The sequence below is a fragment of the Spea bombifrons genome, chromosome 4 (genome assembly GCF_027358695.1).
Source record: "Spea bombifrons isolate aSpeBom1 chromosome 4, aSpeBom1.2.pri, whole genome shotgun sequence".
Taxonomy (NCBI): Eukaryota; Metazoa; Chordata; class Amphibia; order Anura; family Pelobatidae; genus Spea; species Spea bombifrons.
This window is the reverse complement of record NC_071090.1, coordinates 107,769,246-107,790,161: the sequence shown is the minus strand read 5'-3', so window position 1 is coordinate 107,790,161 and position 20,916 is coordinate 107,769,246. Positions and strand designations below refer to the sequence as shown.

General features: G+C 47.2%; 1 protein-coding gene and 1 non-coding gene across 2 annotated transcripts; both read right to left on the bottom strand.

Annotated features, from left to right (window-relative positions):
• Window positions 1-4,684: 4,684 nt before the first annotated feature.
• KCNAB3 (potassium voltage-gated channel subfamily A regulatory beta subunit 3) lies at window positions 4,685-19,662 on the bottom strand. The gene is made up of 14 exons (XM_053463162.1): window positions 19,361-19,662; window positions 17,563-17,606; window positions 16,550-16,587; window positions 16,299-16,378; window positions 15,185-15,229; window positions 15,062-15,106; window positions 14,219-14,262; window positions 13,452-13,538; window positions 9,433-9,518; window positions 8,315-8,435; window positions 7,390-7,484; window positions 6,945-7,065; window positions 6,770-6,858; window positions 4,685-5,447 (listed from the first exon to the last, which is right to left on the bottom strand). The coding sequence occupies exons 1-14, from the start codon at window positions 19,579-19,581 to the stop codon at window positions 5,358-5,360; spliced, it is 1,206 nt and encodes a 401-aa protein (XP_053319137.1). The 5' UTR covers window positions 19,582-19,662; the 3' UTR covers window positions 4,685-5,357.
• Window positions 6,599-6,683, bottom strand: TRNAR-UCU (transfer RNA arginine (anticodon UCU)). The gene is given in 2 exon segments: window positions 6,599-6,634; window positions 6,647-6,683. It is a non-coding gene; the product is annotated as a tRNA-Arg (tRNA).
• Window positions 19,663-20,916: the final 1,254 nt, after the last annotated feature.

Below are 20,916 nucleotides of genomic sequence, written 5' to 3'. Positions count from 1 at the left end.
CGAAATTCGAATAACTATGAGGCCGCTGCGTTCTTATTTATATAAGATGAGACCACGCCTGCGCCGGAAATGGTGATGTCATGATAAGCAGGTAGCCAATAGGACGTGAGGGGCAGGGCCTGGCGCATGCTATTCGTGTTACTGGACGGACTGTTAATGGTTTACTGTAACTTTTCCTCGTTTTATTTGGATTGGCGCCATTTCTGCTTACACACACATGATAACAGCGTTTTGATTGACTTTATTGCAATACGATGATGTCACATTATGGCTGCTTTGTGAGTTATCATAATGATATCTGTGGTCAAGTTCCGTTAAGGAGAAAACTTGAGGAAGGTTTTGTTAATATATGTAGCGTAACAGGGGCAGGGTTGGTAATTAAGCAATATACTCCTCGGGTCCATGAGGATGAAATGAGGAATGATATGTAGATCTGGGAGGGAGAGGGTTAATGAAGCAATGCACGTCAACTCTGTAAGGGTTAATTGAGCAATATTCTTGGTCTGGGACAGGAGAGGGTTTAATGATATACATTGCATGCTAAGCACAAGACGGGGTTAAATTAGCGATGTCCCCTTTAGGTCCAGGGCAAAGAGGTTTGAATGAGGATTGGTATCGAGTTTTGGGAAGGAGAGGGTTAATTAATATACAGGTCTGCACGGATTTATTAGACCATGCTCCAGAACTAGGAGGAGAGATGGTTAATAGAGCAAAATAATAATAACTCTGCCGGCCTGCGGTGCATAAGGGTGAATCGGATAGTTATCTAGAAGGAATGGGTTAACGGTGTGACATTCTGCAGTTATCTGGAAGGATGGGTTGACAGTGTGATATTCTACAGTTATCTGGAAGGAATGGGTTAACGGTGTGATATTCTGCAGTTATCTGGGAGGAATGGGTTAACGGTGTGACATTCTGCAGTTATTTGGAAGGAATGGGTTAACTGTGATATTCTGCAGTTATCTGGGAGGAATGGGTTAATGGTGTGACATTCTACAGTTATCTGGAAGGAATGGGTTAACGATGTGACATTCTGCAGTTATCTGGAAGGAATGGGTTAAAGGTGTGACATTCTACAGTTATCTGGGAGGAATGGGTTAACGGTGTGACATTCTACAGTTATCTGGAAGGAATGGGTTAACGATGTGACATTCTGCAGTTATCTGGAAGGAATGGGTTAAAGGTGTGACATTCTACAGTTATCTGGAAGGAATGGGTTAACGGTGTGATATTCTGCAGTTATCTGGAAGAAATGGGTTAATGGTGTGATATTCTGCAGTTATCTGGAAGGAATGGGTTAACGGTGTGATATTCTGCAGTTATCTGGAAGGAATGGGTTAACGGTGTGATATTCTGCAGTTATCTGGAAGGAATGGGTTAACGGTGTGACATTCTGCAGTTATCTGGAAGGAATGGGTTAACGGTGTGATATTCTGCAGTTATCTGGAAGGAATGGGTTAACGGTGTGACATTCTGCAGTTATCTGGAAGGAATGGGTTAACAGTGTGACATTCTGCAGTTATCAGGAAAGAGACAGCTGACTGAGTAAAATTCTTCAGGTATGTGGCAGGGGAGGAATAATTCGGCAGCTCCCTGCAGGTCTGTACTGGGGAGGGATCAGGTGACAGGAAGGTGAGGTAATGTTTTGGTGAGTCACAGGGTAGTGAGGCGTGGGTGGTGAGAACACGTCCACCTCGTGCACAGGGGCCGGGGGTGTCCCCTACGCAGACTTCGTAGACTTCCCTGGGAGACCGTGCCAGGGCAGCAGAGCTTTACCCCCCCCCAGGGGCAGCTTTATCCCCCCCCCCCCGGGGCTTTCTGGTTCAAAGATCAATTTTCTTTAGAAATCTCTCTAGAGAAATCCCAGAAAGACACTTGAGTGATTCCCGCGAGGAGACGTCACCTGGAGGAGGAGCTGGCGGGGATCCTATATACCCCACCCTGTCACCTACCCCGTGTGTTCCGCCCCCACCACGGCACGTTTGCTGCTTCTCCTGCCATGAACACAGGTGGCTCTTTAGTTCGCAGCATGAGATTTTAAGGGTGAGAGAAGATTCTGGACTAGCGCTGCAGGCACGGGGGCAACAGCTCTTCCACCACCAAACCCGAGGCAAGTCCTCCTACTGAGTGCTCATACCTGGGAATTCTGACCCCGAGCCACCCCACTCTCAGGAGATGGTTCTTTTCCTATCTGCCCGCTGGGATCCTGAGACTCCCAGTGAGGTTATGGTTGATATCCCTGCTTGAATGCAGGTGACTCGGGTTTATCTTTAATGAAATGAGGACCGTTATTAGAGCCATTTGGGCAACACATTGTATAAGTGAATGCATAGAAAATTTATGATGGGCTATTAAGGGGTTAATAATTAGTTCTGGTGCTGCTTGAAGGCGCTGCGAGTCCTTAATCGGTGGAGTGTCGACATATGACATCATAGGCTGCTTATGTCATTCTTCTGTGTTTTTTATGGCTCATTCCCTTTCTAGCTGTCTCACGTTCTCCAGCTTCTGCCTTTCCTGCTCGAGTGTTTACAGCCTCCGCGTGTCAGAATTTCATTGTCACGGTGATGCCCTAATGCCTGTTCTTGAGAGCAGTGATGCCATGATGTGGGGTACTACCCCGATATCAACGTGGCAGGAATGCCACCACCAGGGGCTGATCTGCCGGGTAACCACAACTCCTAAGCTTTGACCTCTGACCTCTCTTCACGGATACGTTCCTTTCATGGCTCTTTCCTGCAGTTCTCTTATTAATGCATTCACATCCGATCCAAGCGAACGCGCAGGAATGATCCGGTTTGGTAAAGGCAGGCCGGTCCCGTAGGCGAGAGAATGCGCGGGGGGGGGTTGCACGTCGGACACAAAGAGCGTTACAAGCACAAACGCATCCTGCTCCAGAAGAGGTTTTGGCTGCGTGTCAGGTTGGGAATCTTCTGCGATGAGGTGTAGAAATGTGTCATTAGTGGCCTCCGGCTGGACTGCCTCCCGACAGGATTTCAAAGTCAAGTTCCTCTAAAGACTCGCACTTTTTTTTTTTGTATATTTAGGAACCTTCTAGAAAAGGACTTCTTCATACTCCACATTGATCTGACGATATCTAAGGCTCCTGATTAGTGCTTTTGCTATGTTGTGGTTGATTTCCCTGTTTGAATGCAGGTGACTCAGTTAAGTGTATTGTTCAATGACAGGTTTCCGCAAGGTCCGGCTTTACAGGGCGTTTGATTCGCTACGTAAAATCTGCACAAAGGGTTAATATTGAGAGGGTCTCGGCTCATTTAGAAGGTTGCCGGTATGGAGGTAACACCGCTGCCTGGTCTTGTGAGGGCAAGAGGAAGGCGCCCAACCCGGAGACACGCTGTCTCAAACGCCGTGCTCTTCAGCTACAGGCCGACCCCAAAAATCTGGAAACAGGCCGGTCTCACTTGGACCGGCCCACGCGAGGTGGGGGGGTCACATAATGCAATGCTACGTGACCCCGCGGTAATGGCGCGGCTGCTCGCGCAGTGTGAAAGCCTGCTGGTACGGTAAGGGTATGATGTGTGATAGAGTGAGTATGTGTTGGTGTAAGTGTGTGAGAGGGACTGTGTATGTGTATGTTAGTGTATGTGTATGAATGTATGTGCAACTGTGCATCAGAGTGAATGTGTATGTGTTTCATCTGTTAAGTCAAATTGATGTTATATACCACTTGTTATGTCCTGTCTACCCGTTGTACAGCACTACAGAATATGATGGCGCTATATAAAACAATAAAAATGCAAACACAACCCAAGAAAGAATGCGCGGAATGAAAGACTCTTCCGTCGTCTGTGCTGCCCTCTAGTGTTTGAACCGGTGTAATGACGTCGTGAAGTCCATGAGACCTTTAACAATGAAAAGAAAGATACCGGCGCCGTTCTTGTATCAGTCGGTTTTATAAAGCTAACGATCCCAGGGCTTGGCAGACGGGCATCACAGATTTTAAACCTACGGATATTGCGGACTCCATGTTTTTTTTTTTGAACATGCAGATGTAGCGGTGATGAGAGCTGCACACATACTGACGGAATGCTTTCAGATACAGTACCCGCGCGGTTGTTATTTTGCGACGACGTACCCCTGCAGTGTGATACAACGGAGCTGTGACCATACCTGGGGACTCTCGGAGCCTGACTAGAGGTCTCGAGGCTTTCACTACAGTCTCTGAACGGCTAAATTCTGGGGTTGAATAGGCCGACCTTCTGGGAGAATGATTGGATTGTCACGGTGAATGGACTATCAGGGTGAATCATCAGATTTCCAGGGGGGGGCAATTGGCAGATTCCTGGGGTGAATGGGCTGATCGAGAGACGATAATAGGGGTCAAAGTCTTGGGCTGTGCTTTGATTCGATGTATTGGATACTCCCAGTTGTTCCCCATTTATTTCTGATTGGCAGTCAGCTCGGTTGTGCCCAGGTGTGGTCATGAGTCTGTCCCTCACCCTGCAAGGCGACATAAAGAGAGGCCTGCGAGTCTGGCCCCCACAGTGACACATACAAAGAAGGGCATTAGGCTTTTATCCCCGTGTGGAGATACCAGTCTGTCCTTAGAACGACAGTGATATAAATGTCCTCCATCTATGGATAACAATTATTGCTTTGGGGTACCTTTCACTACAGACAAATGGAGATTACGGATTGGTTGCACTTCCATTAGAAGACACCAACAGAAGGGATATGGGTCTCTGTGGACATTTTTTTTGTGGTGTGGTGTGGGGTAGGGTGAAATTATAGGAACATGTCCTGGGCTTGACTTACATCTCAGATGTCCTTAGGCACAAATGGGGGACCACAAGATGGCTGTGACCACCATAGAACCGACCAGCCAGTTCTTCAACAGCGAGTGCTAGAAGGCATTGCAGGCGCTCCATCTCTACCCCTACCCTGTGGGAGCCAATGACAAACTATAAACCTCCCATAGTGGAGCAAGGCTGTCCCTCTTGGCTGTGGATGGAAGGAACAGTAAGAATCGGTCTCACCAACAGAGGTTGGGTGATATCGAGAAAACCCATTATTGTCCAAACTCCTTAGCACGACTCAGCCTGTCCCTCCCACAGTACAGAATGGAAGGGTGTCGGGAGCCTGTCCCCTAATCAATAAGGACACAAAAGGGTTAAACTCCTGCCCCTCCGTCTGTAGGGTGACATGAGTAAATGCATGTGTTGACCCCGTAGTATTAAGCAGGCAGACGATACTTGTCCCCTTATTGCTGGTTAAATGTTCTCCTCCCGCTCTCTCAGCACTGCCAGAGGGGGGGAGCATGCACCAGGCTAGCGTGATATGTCCTTTATCTCCTGCATAAGGAGACTTGTTGGAAGTTCCCGAACGCGGATGGTGAAACCTCACGCTCTGGAATCCTTCTTTATGCTGGGTTTGTTGCCGAGAATCTGGTCGATTTCTGCTACGATCTGAGGTGTTAACTGAGACAAAACCTGTTGGAAAGAGAGGTGAAAATAGGTGGAATACAGACGTCTCTGTTCTTTAAGCTGCGTGTGTGTGTATTATATAGCAGGATGAAGTGTGGGCTTGAGACCATCTTCCATCACTGGAGTGGTGGAAGGTGACGCAAAGATGATTAATTCGCCTAACCCCATTTCAAAGTTTGGTCCTCACGTGCAACCATAACTCTGTATTTGGTGGGTAAGTCTGGTTTGGTTCATGTGCAACTTAAGCCAAGGAGAAGGTATGGCATGGCTCAGCACAGATGAGCCAAGAAGGTCTGGTTTGGCTCAGCACAGATGAGCCAAGAAGGTCTGGTTTGGCTCAGCACAGATGAGCCAAGAAGGTCTGGTTTGGCTCAGCACAGATGAGCCAAGAAGGTCTGGCTTGGCTCAGCACAGATGAGCCAAGAAGGTCTGGCTTGGCTCAGCACAGATGAGCCAAGAAGGTCTGGCTTGGCCCAACACAGATGAGCCAAGTAGAAGGTCTTGCTTGGCCCAATGTGAATATTCCTTCAAAAGTCTCCTTCAATGTCTATGGTGCAACCATTACCACTTCTCCAAACACATTGAGCCAAATAGAAGGTCTGGCTTCCCCAGCTCAACTTTTTCTGCACCAGAGCCAGCTCATATAAACAAAAACTAGTGTTTAGAATTACTATGTTTATATGCTGACATTGTCTTTCAGCGTGAGGTCAGAGACCATCCAATAATACCTAAACCTTCCTAATACCGGGGTGGGGGGAATGGGGGGGTTGTGATGAGATCGCTACTAACGACTTTAGACAACATAGAATGGTAATAATAAAGGAGGCCAATCAATACTTTGCAACTGTCCTGGTTTAAAGAGGACAGTCCCCATTTTAAAAAAAAAAACTGCCCCCCTGAGCTCCCCCAATGTAATACATTTGCTTTGGCGATAATGAAAGTGTTTGGGAGATCAGATGATAGAAACAGAATTTGAGGCAAATAAGAACCTTTTTACCCATTTAGTCCACCTATTTTTCCTAATTTAAGACTCTTGTGATCTTAATCAGTCCTTGATCTTGTCTTAAACATTCTCTGACCTCTATTAATTTTGAAGGGAAGCTGTTCCGCTCATTTACTGTCCTCTCAGTAAAGTTAGAACGAAAAAAAAAATCAAGCGACTCTGGTGGGACTCGAACCCACAACCTTTGAATTACTTCACACTCTAGAAGTCCAATGCGCTATCCATTGCGCCACAGAGCCTCATGGTTCAGCTGCTCCACACATCGTCATACTCTCCTACTTACTGGTTTGGTGGGATTAAATATTGAGATGCGTGCCAGTCTCACCTGGATTGACCCGAGGTTCTCCAGTAGCTGGTCACAGTTAGAAACGCCCAGAAGCACCGAGCTGACCCCTTCGCTCCTCAGGCACCATGCTAAAATCACAAGAGATTCTGTGTTGACTACTGCAATAGTAGTTTCGAGGTAGAGATAACACTCAATGAGTGCACGTTCTACTTACCGATGGCCAGTTGTGTGACGGTGCAGTTAAGACGTTCAGCGATGGGATGAAGTTCCTTCACCTTGGAGTGCTGCTTTTTGCCTTCTGCGCTTGCAGCTTTCTCTTTCAGCCACTTGTAACCCTGAACAAAAAGTGGCCTAGTGACTTGTTTAAAACTTTTTTAAGGGTGATCAATATAAATCCAGACATCTAGGTCAACATTTCCAGACAATATTCTAGGTTCCCCAACACCTGGATGCTAAAGATTTTGGGGTCACAGCTTATATTCCAATTTATAGTGGAGTTTCAAGCAACAACTGCTGTGGTCCTTGAGTGCCGAACGCTAGGAACCCCCTGAAATCTTAGAAGCTGTTCAGTTCTCCGGTTGGAAATCGGTACCATATAATAAAAAGGTCAAGCAGTAAGGAGGGTCATATCAGGTCTCAGGTTTCTATTGAAGGATTACCTTAAAAGATGCTCTGGATTTTTCTGGAACGCTCTCTGCATATTTCCCTGTGATTAGACCACAGGCCAAAGGAGACCACGTCATAGAGCCAACACCTGATGAATAACAAAAAATAAATATAAATATATATATATATATATATATATATATATATATATATATATATATATATATATAAAAAGACTATTTAAAAAAGACAATGGATCTCTTTCCTAAACCTGTCATTTTAAATCCTATATTATACAGTCCTGTAAAAAATGTACAGGTTAAAATAATATATATATATATATTATGTAAAAAAAAAATTAAGGGATTTTAGTATTTCCGGCTTGGGGTAAAGTAGAGAGAGAATGAGAGGATGGGGAGAAATTTTACAACAAGAGGCCAGAATCTAACACTATAAAGGGTAAGAGGCTGAGATGGAATGGAAGCCAAGAAAGTTTTACTTTAGTGAGAGGGCGACAGATACATGGAACAGCCTCCCAGCAGAAGTGGTAGAGACTAATGCACCGATGAAAGGATAGGGGGTAAGGTAATTCTGAATCTAAGCGCTGATAAAGGTTTGAGGCAGACTAGAAATTTTTTCTACTCAAAAAATCCTCCCTTATCTTCTCAGTTACCAGCATTTGTAATTTTGTAATTACAAATTACATTGGATATCTCTCCCATATTGTTAAGTTGCTGAATGTTGTAGACTGGTTGAAGCAGCTTTTGTAGGGGCGAGAAGAAGAGAATGAACCCTAGGACAGGAAATTGATTAGATAATGCTGGCCTGTAGAAGAAATATATCATTCAATCGTTCCTGGACATTATCGAGAGCCACAGACAAGCCAATGAAAAAAGAGGGGAACATTTACATAAATGAAGCATTAACGTAAATAGACTGTGTGGTAACGGTCACCCTTTCCTGGTCTCTGCCGCTCACCTATCTTGTGATACAGTTCAGGTAGCTGGGTCTCCACCTTTTCACGTTGGAACAGATGATACTCCGCCTGCTCGCAGACGGGTGGGATTAGATTAAATTGACGGGCGACAGAATACGCTTCCTGCAGGATGAAACAAATGGGATGCGTTCAATGTCAACGTATATTAAATGTTCGGGTGGTGGTTAAAAATATTTTAAAAATGTCTGAATTATTTTAAAGAAATTTAGTGCCTCATATTTGGACAAAATTCAAAGGGTTTGCTGTCATTCACACACTCTATCACTCATTCACTCTGTCATACGCTCTCATTCTCTCACACGCTTTCTGTCAGTGTCTCCCTACCTTCTCCATGTCTTCACTTCTTGTTATCCTGGTGTAGTTGTTCCGGCGTCAGGGTGGAGCCCCACCGCACACCCTCTTCGTCTATTGGAGGAATAGGGGAGAGGCTTTCTCCATGGCGTGCGCCGAGGCTCCACCCTATAGCGTTACTACACTTCTCTTTCTCCACTGATCTGTTTGCATTATTCTGGCCTGATGTAGTACTTCCTCAACACCTCAGTGCACACCATGGGGATAGCCTCTCCCCCATTCCTCCAATCGGGATAGAGGGTGTGCGCCTAGGCTCCGCCCTGTTACAGAACTACTACACACGGCTGGGATAACCCTGTGGAGAGCCGGGACAAGCGGACCACCGGAGAAGAAACGGAGAACCAGAATCAGAGACTTGGAAACGTGGACAAGGCAGGGAGACATTGACAGAGAACATGCGAGAGTAAAAAAAACCCAACCCAATCTGAAAGTAAATGAAGAGATTTCTGCTTCATTTACGTTTGGGACTCCCTCCTCGGTTTTGGACGTTTGTAAAGATTGACGAAATTGTCAAGTTTCGTTAAAATTCTTACAAATTAAAATGCACAAGTCTCGTTATTAGTGCTCTATATAGTGATCTAAAGAGTTTTACAGACTGTACCTGTCTTTCTTGTTTCATTGTTGCAACTTTACATTGAGCTGTCTGCCTTAGCATGCTGCACATTGACTCTGAGCTCTTTCAACCTTTCCATTAACATGTAGACATAAATACGCGTTATCAGAAAGTTTCTCCCATCCCCTGATTTACCATAATTTCCATCGCACTCCAGCGTGATGTTCCCCAGTACATAGCCATCCCCTGGTTGATAACAAACGTCATGGCTCTAACAATTTCTGCAAAGACAGCACAAGAATACAAGTTAAGCAAAAAATATTTATATAGAGAGAGAGAGAGTGCAGCCCGAGCTATCTGTCCCCTGTATATACAGAGAGAGCGCAGCCCGAGCCATCTGTCCCCTGTATATACAGAGAGAGCGCAGCCCGAGCTATCTGTCCCCTGTATATACAGAGAGAGCGCAGCCCGAGCTATCTGTCCCCTGTATATACAGAGAGAGCGCAGCCCGAGCTATCTGTCCCCTGTATATACAGAGAGAGCGCGGCCCGAGCTATCTGCCCCCTGTATATACAGACAGAGCGCGGCCCGAGCTATCTGTCCCCTGTATATACAGAGAGAGAGCGCAGCCCGAGCTATCTGTCCCCTGTATATACAGAGAGAGCGCAGCCCGAGCTATCTGTCCCCTGTATATACAGAGAGAGTGCGGCCCGAGCTATCTGTCCCCTGTATATACAGAGAGAGCGCGGCCCGAGCTATCTGTCCCCTGTATATACAGAGAGAGAGCGCGGCCCGAGCTATCTGTCCCCTGTATATACAGAGAGAGCGCAGCCCGAGCTATCTGTCCCCTGTATATACAGAGAGAGCGCAGCCCGAGCTATCTGTCCCCTGTATATACAGAGAGAGCGCAGCCCGAGCTATCTGTCCCCTGTATATACAGAGAGAGCGCAGCCCGAGCTATCTGTCCCCTGTATATACAGAGAGAGCGCAGCCCGAGCTATCTGTCCCCTGTATATACAGAGAGAGCGCGGCCCGAGCTATCTGTCCCCTGTATATACAGAGAGAGCGCGGCCCGAGCTATCTGTCTCCTGTATATACAGAGAGAGCGCAGCCCGAGCTATCTGTCCCCTGTATATACAGAGAGAGCGCGGCCCGAGCTATCTGTCCCCTGTATATACAGAGAGAGCGCGGCCCGAGCTATCTGTCCCCTGTATATACAGAGAGAGCGCGGCCCGAGCTATCTGTCCCCTGTATATACAGAGAGAGCGCGTCCCGAGCTATCTGTCCCCTGTATATACAGAGAGAGCGCGGCCCGAGCTATCTGTCCCCTGTATATACAGAGAGAGCGCGGCCCGAGCTATCTGTCCCCTGTGTATACAGAGAGAGCGCAGCCCGAGCTATCTGTCCCCTGTATATACAGAGAGAGCGCGTCCCGAGCTATCTGTCCCCTGTATATACAGAGAGAGCGCAGCCCGAGCTATCTGTCCCCTGTATATACAGAGAGAGCGCAGCCCGAGCTATCTGTCCCCTGTATATACAGAGAGAGCGCGTCCCGAGCTATCTGTCCCCTGTATATACAGAGAGAGCGCAGCCCGAGCTATCTGTCCCCTGTATATACAGAGAGAGCGCAGCCCGAGCTATCTGTCCCCTGTATATACAGAGAGAGCGCAGCCCGAGCTATCTGTCCCCTGTATATACAGAGAGAGTGCAGCCCGAGCTATCTGTCCCCTGTATATACAGAGAGAGTGCAGCCCGAGCTATCTGTCCCCTGTATATACAGAGAGAGCGCAGCCCGAGCTATCTGTCCCCTGTATATACAGAGAGAGCGCAGCCCGAGCTATCTGTCCCCTGTATATACAGAGAGAGCGCAGCCCGAGCTATCTGTCCCCTGTATATACAGAGAGAGTGCAGCCCGAGCTATCTGTCCCCTGTATATACAGAGAGAGTGCAGCCCGAGCTATCTGTCCCCTGTATATACAGAGAGAGCGCAGCCCGAGCTATCTGTCCCCTGTATATACAGAGAGAGCGCGGCCCGAGCTATCTGTCCCCTGTATATACAGAGAGAGCGCAGCCCGAGCTATCTGTCCCCTGTATATACAGAGAGAGCGCAGCCCGAGCTATCTGTCCCCTGTATATACAGAGAGAGCGCAGCCCGAGCTATCTGCCCCCTGTATATACAGAGAGAGCGCAGCCCGAGCTATCTGTCCCCTGTATATACAGAGAGAGCGCAGCCCGAGCTATCTGTCCCCTGTATATACAGAGAGAGCGCGGCCCGAGCTATCTGTCCCCTGTATATACAGAGAGAGCGCAGCCCGAGCTATCTGTCCCCTGTATATACAGAGAGAGCGCAGCCCGAGCTATCTGTCCCCTGTCTGACAGGGATATTTTGCTGTGTTTATGTGACAGTATTTCTAGGCGGCAGTGTTCCCTTCTGCAGGCCGCCTGGCGGAAATCTTCATAATCCTGCATATAATTCGGGTAAATATAGAGCTGTCTATTTTTAGGCTCCGGCTCTCTTTGTCCGTCTGTGGAGAGACCTGCAGACTCCGTGTGAGAAGCCGAGGGAAAGGGGCTCGGATTTAACGAATCTTGGAAAAAGATTGGAAAAACATTCTAATTTGGGGCTTTTATAGTTGAAATCATTAGAAATCTTCCAGTTTATTGTTAAATGTCCAGAGTTATTTCATAGAAAATGAAATAACTGCATCGTTAACTTGTTATTAAACTGTGTGGCCAAGAAAGGATCTCTGGAATTTTTTTCCCATATGGCATCTGACTTGTGAAGCGCGGTTTCATATGAAGTGTCTTGGTTCCTATGGTTAGATGGAATGTAAGGGAGATTTACTTTACTGGGATGGTGGTAGATAAGTGGAATAGCCTCCCAGCAGAGGTGGTAGATGGTAATACAGTGAGGGAATGTAACCATGCATGGGTCAGGCTCGTGACAAGACCAACGACTGATTAAGGTCTGAGGCTTTACAGCAGGAGAAACGGGCGGGTAGACGGGGGGCCGAATGGTTTCTAACAGAAGGGGCTACCCAAAAAGTGACACTCTCTGAGGCCATCACTATTCTGCTCTCACCCAGTGAATTATTGTCAGTGAGGGTCGAAAAGGTGCAGAGACACCGCCAACTACAAAATACCCGGCAAGAACTCAACATAATTGGGACAACCACAAAAGATAATAAATAGGAAGCCCACAAGATTCCAAGGAGTGGCACGCCAGCCATGAGATCCGTTACTGATAAAGGCTGGGGGGGGGGGGTCTCTACAATTCAAGCCACCGACTAAAACTGCCAACAATTAATGGGTGAAGCAGGCTTTTTCGGTATATTCGGAGCCTTGGCCCTTGAGTGTGACACAGCTGCTCCATAAAACCCATCTGTGTTCCATACGCTAACATTCAGCACCATGAACAGCAACCGAGTAACAGAGCGAGAGAGAGAGAGAGAGAGAGCAGATTTACGGCAAAGAATCTGAAATCTCTCAAGAAGCGAATCCACAAACCCGCATTTCTTCAGCTGGTTATGAAACGCAGCCTCCAAGATCCGCAGCCAGCCTGAAGGAAAGAGCGAGTTCAAGAGGTGGTGTAGAAACGAGCCTCATGCCCTCTTACCAGCTTGGCGGCCATACGGCCCCCCATCCAGGCACTGACAGGGACCACCGCTGCCTAGCATAGACCTGATAGGGACAGGAGCCACCTGGGAAGCTTGGTAGCCACCACAACTTCATGCTTCCAGGTACTTCCAGTCATTTGGGGAAGCCCAGGAGCTTCAGCCACACCTCCTAGGTACTTCCAATCACTTAGGAACCCCAGGTAGCTCTAGCCACACCCCTAGGTCCTTCCTGTTACCTAAGAAAGACCAGTTAGTGGTAGCCACACCCCTAGGTGTGTCCAATCCCTGGCAAGGCCTATATAACACATCTGAGTACTGGTGGACAGCCTTTCAGAGCTCCTCAGGACTCCTCGCCGCCATTTGTTTTGCTCTTTGGATTATTGACCCTTTGGTTTATCTACTTATTTTGTTCCTCGCCTGTGTCACCGATGTCAGCCTTTGGTAACGTATAATGTAACCATGGAAGTGAAATATTCACCTCAAGTTAATAAATAACATTGCACAGTTCAGAAAATAGACGGCTTTTACGTTACATTCTCAGGCAAAAAGCACAGAACACGCGTTCAACAAGAAAAGAGAAACGAGAAGTGGATTTACCTTCCATCGGACTGTTAGCATCCATACGGTTGGCAAACACAATGTCTACATAATCCAGCTGAAGACGCTCCAAGGAGCCTCTGAGTCCTGCGTTACAGAGAAATGTCAAAAAAATCAGGCGAGGAAGCGTCACATTTATAATTTCTCACATTTTCTGCTTTTTCATGCGCGTCCTAGAGTAGGTAGCCCTCATGACCCTCCAGTGGCCTATTTTGGCGGACATATTGGAATGGAAAACCTCTACCAGTCGTTGCAATCCAAGGAAGAATTCATTCAATGAAGGATTCTCAGGAATAATCAACCAGAACAGAAGCTTAAAGTACAGAAATGGGAATCATTTTACAAAACAGTAAAGGGTCAGGGGCAGGGTAGATACGTGGAACGGCCTCCTGTCAGAAGAGACAGAGGCTTACACAGCGAGAAGATTTAAACATGCATGGGATAGACATACGGCTCCTGAATCTAAGATGAGACCAACGACTGATTAAGGTTTGAGTCGTTACAGCAGGAGAAACGGGCGACTAGACGGTGGGGGGAGCAGGGCTGATCTGCCGGTATGAGGAGGAAGAATAGATAATACCCTAAAGTTAAAATTGTTAAGAGTCTCTGGCCAACGGTAGGTCGGCGCAAAGCAAACTGGCTCCTAAAGCCTTCAGTCTGACTGCGCCAAGTAGGAAATGACACTGGTGGGAGATGGTCCCACTCAACAACAACTTGGCTCAGTTTAAGAGGCAGGTATCTTGAGGTTGAGCTTTTGTGAGACTTACCTTCAATGATATGTTTCCGGGACAGTCCCCTCTCAGTCTCTGCTCTGCGAGGACAGAAGACAGAGGTTAGACTGCTGGTTCCCGTGCAAGCAACACCTTTATCAGCAGCCTACTGACATTTGAGTAGACAGAGCTCAAACCCTATGGCTTGGAGTCGGTGTCCCATGAGGTATTAGAGAGACAGGGCAGTGATAATAGAGCAGAGTCCTCCCCTGCAGATAATTTGCATACTACAAAATAATTTATATATTAAAAAAATAATAATGTTATATTGATCCCAGTAAAAATAGCTTACAGTGGACCAGCTTTCAAGTAAGATGTAGACCCAAAGGTCCCTTTTTCCCCATTACATTGGAAGAAAGGACCGCTGAGGTCTGGAAAGCTGATAATGATGCAGATACCAAAAGGTATCACAAACGCCTTTGGACTAAAAATGCAAAGCATCGTTACATCTACATATTAACAAATCTACAAAATGTGTCGACTAAGAAGTAAGATTTCAAGATATGAGGCAAGTCCCGGTGAGGGTGGGCCGCGTCCTATTGGGTGATCAGGCTCCTGGCTTCCTAATTGGTCTGATCCTCCGCAACCAGCCCATTTACATTATGGAAGACCGTGCCGAGCTGGTCCGCTCATAAGAATGGATGGTGGCCATAGGGTAGGCCCAGGGGTGCGACAGGAGAGGGACCTTGCAATGGGCCAGGCCAGGGGCAGTGTAAAACCTATAATACATCACTGGACGGAGCATGAGCACATCAACGAATTAGAGCATAAGCTCATGATCAGACCCACAGATCACTCAGCAGATGGCTATCAATTCAAAGCAAATAGGAAGTCACTCACTGTCCTCCCCAGTAGATCTTTGTGGTCACGACGTAACTGGAACGTCTGATCGGAGACAAAAAAGTATTATGAAAGAAGACGAGTGAGGGGTTCCAGATAACGTACGATACGCCGGGCTCTTACCTCCATTCCTTCTTCTTAAGGATATTTCCCAGAGTCCTCTCTGCTCTGCGAAGAGAGAGGGGGGGCAAGGCTGGGTTAAACGCAGTCGGGCAATTTACATTTTGGAACTTGTAATAATAACTGGCGCAGGACTCCAGAAAAGAAAGGAGTTATATAGTTGGCTTATAATGGGATCCATGGCTGGAAGGCATCCCAAAAATGTGTTAAATATGTTTATGTGTATATATATATAATAGACGAGGTTCTATTTTTAGACGGCAGGTGCTGTTCTGGAAACGCGTCTATATTTATACATCGCCCTCGCGGTATGTAAACGTTGAGCGCGTCACGGAAAGGCCGCCGGCGTCAGGCCGCCGGTGCTCGCTGCGCGATATAATACAAATATGTTCTGTTCCAGGAGTCTGCTCTAAATAGCTTCTACTAATATTTATTATATAAAGACGCTGCCGCCTCTCTCTTCTTTTTTTCCAGTAATTAATCTTAAAAAAAAGGAATTTACACAAAGTTCCTGACGCTGGAGCACCTGCTACTCTCTCACAGACGCAGCCTGCTTTTTTTCTCCCTCACCCTGCCTCAGGGGCTTATTCACTAAGCTGTGAGTTTGGAGGGAAAAACATACAATTAGACTACATCAACCCAAGCGAGCATCTCCTCCAAGATGGGCCGAGCTGGTCCTGTTTAATGGACGGTGGATCCTGCTGGCGTAGCAGCCATGACATGTCGAGAAGTCAAGATATTCTACATGAGGTCACCTGTTTTCAAGCAGGGATTTCAGCTGCGATATAGCAGTTAGAGAAGCACCACTTGGGATGTTCAGGTATCATTAAACCAGATGAGGATATGAAGGGGTCAGCTCAGGAATCTGCCCATTTACCCTAGAGCTCTGAGCTGTTGGAGGCTCCACCATGGGGCTTTTTCTTTGCCAACCAAGAGCGCGGGAGGTTCTGCGGGGGGACATCTGTGTCTTAATGATGAGTTATTGATGGAATGTTCCACCCAACCTCAGCTAACCTACATCTCACAGTTTAGTGAATAAACCCTTCCCATGTAGTCTGTATTTCCAGCCGCCATGTCTTACCATCCCCCCCACCACCACCACCTCTCTCTGTCTTACCTTCCGGCCGCGTACACCTCTGCAGTATCGAACAGATTAACTCCGTGCTCGTAGGCTACATTCATGAGGTTCTCTGCCACCTGGTGGGAGAGGCACAAAGACCTTCGTTGGCGCCACCGAAAAAGCTTTGCCCCCATCCTGCCGCCACTACGGTGCCCTCACGGTGACATTAGCCGTTTGGAGGATTTTGGCCGTAAAAACCCAAATCTAGAATACGCCCTCCCTGCCCCGGTCAACGCTGCCCTTCTCACCTCATCCGTGATTTGCGAACCAAACGTTACCCAGGTACCTGCATGGAAAAGCACAAAACAGAGGTTATTTTACCGATACATTAAGAGATGCCCCCGCAGCACGTCGCGTAACCCCACGCATTTCGCCTACGGGTAGTATGTTTTATGTATGGAATTCTGTTGGGGGTCAGCCTGATGTGGCCATTTTCCCAAATCTCACATTTCTTCCTAGTTCCATACTCTTAACTTCCTGTTCTCGGGATCTGCGTGATTGTTCCTCCCCTTTAAGTTATCTCTACTCTAGTGTTAAGTTGCTGATGGTTACTGGTTGATTCTGGCAGCCGTTGAAGGGGTTTGGTGGTGGAGGAGAAAGGAGAGAACGTCGGGACAGGTCATTGATAAAATAATGGTAGTTCTTCGACCTTTGAGATGGCGGCAGTTCTCGTTTTAAAGCCGGAGAGAACTCGGCGATAGGCGGGCCGGTTCCTTCTCCTCCATTCTAACCTCGCTGTCCCTTCGCACAGTACACCAAATGTAAGGCCTGCCTTAGATGTTCCTCGGCCAACAGGCCACAGTCTTCATTGGAGGGGAACAGGTTTTAATATAATCAACAGTGGGTTTGATGGGTCCACGAGCCAACGTGTGATGTTCTAATCCCATGTAGAGGACAAATTCGGCCATCTTCAATGCATTAAAAAGCTGAAGACACTGAGCGCCCGGACAGGACGCCTGCCGGCGGCAGCCTGTGGAGGCTGTGCTGGTGGCAGCCGATGGGCTGGTTGAGGAGATCAGGAGAGCAGCCCATTGAGAAGAGGGTCCTGATCACACAAGTGGGCGACCTGCCACCCCCGGTTTGTAACAGGGGGGCCGCTGACCCACTGGCTACAGGATACATCATAGCGAGCCTAGAGAGGTCCTCTGATAAAGGTTAAAGGGTTTAAGAAGATATATGGCCCATTTGTTCACCAATGTGCTCTACCTTTAGTAAATAAGTACTATATATATATACTCGCCTTTCACAGACATAAACTTACCGAGTCCCAGACAAGAAACCCGAAGTCCCGATTTGCCCAAATTCCTATTTAAGGAAAAAGCATGTAAGTTATTGAATAAGGAATGTCTGGTGATCTGCCGATATGACGTTTTTGTCCCTCGGATAGGGTTAAACGGACGCGCGTTTCCCATCGCACCCGATACCTCAATTCATCAGGGATGAAAACCGCGAGAATGTTTGGAAGTTACATAACGGGGTAACGTAATCTGTCATTGATTGAATGTGCAAAACAAAAATCATAGTATGTCGACCTCATTATTATTAATGGGATTATTATTGATCGTAACGGAGTGGTTATATTCGGCGACGCTCTAGCTTCAGATGTTAAACGTTCATTCCAAGCCGTGAATAATCATTAAAGAAACAGAATCGGATAGTAAGGCTTATTTAAAAGGGAAAAGGGATCTAAAATGGTCTAAAATTGGCTGATCTGACATGACTTGGCTCTTCCTCTTTACTTAATGTCACTTCTGCACCCAACCACTAGGGGGCAATGCCACGCAAGCACGGGTAGCCACTCTCCCGATAGCTGTGACCGTGCAGGATTACCATCGGCCATAAGCCTTTATGTTACCAGTGGCCAAATGGCTAACCCCTTGCAAGTTTTAATTCCCTCACTCTATTACGCTCTACCACTTCTGCCCGGAGGCTCTTCCGCTTATCTACCACCCTCTCAGTAGAGTAAAACTTCCTCCCACTCCATCTAAACCATTTCTCCTCTTTTGAAACACACGTCCCTCCTGCGCTCCGGTTAGTCTCTGATTCATAGCCATAACATAGAGTCCTGGGATGTGGGATGGGGGTCTTGGGGCCCCCCGTAGCTCCTTGGTGCACAAGTGGGTCCTGTGAAGCTGGGACCGGTGCGATCTTCTGTTAATGGCTAATTACGTATTATCAGACATTCGCAGGGGGGATTAATATGAATTCCACTCATTACGGACGGTTTTAATGCAAACTTGGTGTTTTGGCTCTGTTTTAATTCCTACATTTCCCAGAATATATCGGATTCTAATCCTGAAGGTCATCATGAGACGCTTCGCTGCCACCCACTGCACCCAAACCTCATTAAGATGATTGCTTTATGGCAGGACATAACGAGTCCACCACTTTCTGAAGTGTCAACCAACCCCACTCAGCTTCTCCCTCTCGTCGCTGATTTAACTATACATTATCCAGGGCCGACTCAGCACTTGGTGCATTAGACGGTCAGGGGGAATTTAAACTCCCCTACAAACCTGGGCAATATAATTATTACTAACAGTGCAGCAAGATAAAGCTCTGCTAGGTTTATTGGAGAAGATTCCGTAAAGCAGAGCAGCAAAATAACCCGAGAGAAACACTTATTAAAGGCAGCGAGTTAAAAATAGACAAAAAAAAAACTTGAAATTCGCCAAAACGGATGACTTTACCCAATAACTTAATAATTGAAGAGACAAAATCCTGCATGTGTGCGTTTATAAGAAGAGGCAACCGCAGAGCCGCGGATCGGTGCGAACATAATCCTACCAATCATATACGAGATATCCTTCATCCATGGTAGTGTACGGATCAAAGTATTGGACAGCTCTGACACTTAAAAGGTTAATACAATCTTTCTAATCTAGAATTCTGTAGTAATACTCTAGGGATTCCATATATATATATATTTATATATATATAATGTATATGTCAATGGGTTACACCGACACAAATATCCCTAGCAGGTTGTATGGAGCAAATTACTCTATAAAAGTTCTATGTGCGTATTTAGCGTTTCGGGGGCCCCCGGTTCATCTTACCTGTATTTCATTCCTGTAGCTTTTCCAGTGGACTCGCGCAAGATGCGGGAGAGAATGGGGAGCACCTGGCTAGGGTTCTTAGTCCCCAAAGGGGGTGTGCGTTGCTTGGCCTGGCTCCCCGTTCCTCCATTTTGCCCACCCGAGGGGCGATTGGGGCATAAACGGTCCTCACTGGTCCTACTTCGCAGGGTCTGCTCGGTGCAAGCAAAAGAAACTTGCATTTTTTGGATAGAAAGGTGGAACTAGGGAGAACGGGACAGAGAAAGAATAGAAGAATATGAAGCGGGGGTAGAAGAAGAGGTAGTGAGGACCAAGGGGTTTGAAGAGAGAGTACAGGGGGAGATGCCCTGAGCGATGATCTGGGGGAGACAGGTAAAGAAGTGAAATCCAGAAGAGGAGACGTGACAGAGGCTACTAGCTCAAAGAAAAGAGAGAGTGAGACAGAGGGGGGGATGGAGAGAGACAGCGAGGGGGAGGAGGGGAGAGGGGGATGGGACAAGAGAGGGACAAAAAAAAAAGTGAAGTCTAATAGATGGATGGAGACAAGAAAGGTGCATAGAAGGGGAGCAGGTGAGTCAAAAGCAGAACGATATAGAGAGAGAGGAGAAAAAAATGGAGACCGAAAGAAGAAGCCAGGGGCTGAATACAAAATAGTTGTTTTGGAAGCTTGGAAGAAATGAACCAGAGGGAGAAGTAGAGAGAGAGCGGAGCGGTGAGCCGTGGTGGGACAGCTCTGCAGTTATCAGGGGGTACTTCACTGATTCCTCCCCCCTTCTCTCCTCTCTCTCTCCTCTCTCTGCACCGATGCAGCTAACGGTGGCTCCTCCCTCTCCACCCTACTCGCAGCGCATGTATGTGGGTACTACGCACATATACGGGGGGCTTTGTATAAAGGTGGCGCAGGTGCAAAAAAAAAAGAAAAGAGGAATAAATGGAAACAAATAAAATAGCATTGCACCAATGTTTAAAAAAAGTACACGATCCCGCCATTAAATGCCGTGTGTTCTACATATAAATGTATCTGTCAGGATTTTGTGCCCAAAAACGATGATAAAATTAACCCCCCACCAACAAAATGTCACGTCCACAAAGGTGGGACGCAGAAAGGCCGGCGGTTCCCATTATATGTACTACTATTATGCTGCAACGGCAATTTTATACCCCTGTAGTCCTCTGCTGTCCCAGAGGAGGGACCACCATGCAAAAAAACATGGCCAGGAAAGGGGGTATAAATGTCCAGAGCTTTGGCAGTTCAAGCTGCGCAGGTTATTGGAATTAAGTGACACTGGTCTGGAAGTTGAAGGGTTAAACAGGAATGCTACGTTGGAGCAAATAAGTTGAGAAACGGGGACTCTGTGGGGTGATAAAGGGCAGTTTTGCGGGCAAGTGGGAAGGAAAGGGTTAAGGGGGGTTGAGCTGGTGCATAGGAGCAAAGGGGTTAAGGACAGCATTGCAGAAATGGAGTGAGGGTAAGCGCGACTCTGGTGAGTGCTGACGAAGAGAGCGACCTTCCAGGTGTTTGACGGGGAGAGGAGTCAATACACAGAGGATCCTGG

Bases quoted from the DNA above. Each gene is read 5' to 3' on its own strand.
- KCNAB3 (XM_053463162.1), bottom strand. From the start codon at position 19,581: ATGCAAGTTTCTTTTGCTTGCACCGAGCAGACCCTGCGAAGTAGGACC. The intron at 14,263-15,061 runs GTGAGTGACTTC...CTGTCCTCGCAG, and splicing joins AAGATCTACTGGGGAGGACA to AGCAGAGACTGAGAGGGGAC. The intron at 13,539-14,218 runs GTAAGTCTCACA...TCTGTAACGCAG, and splicing joins CCGGAAACATATCATTGAAG to GACTCAGAGGCTCCTTGGAG.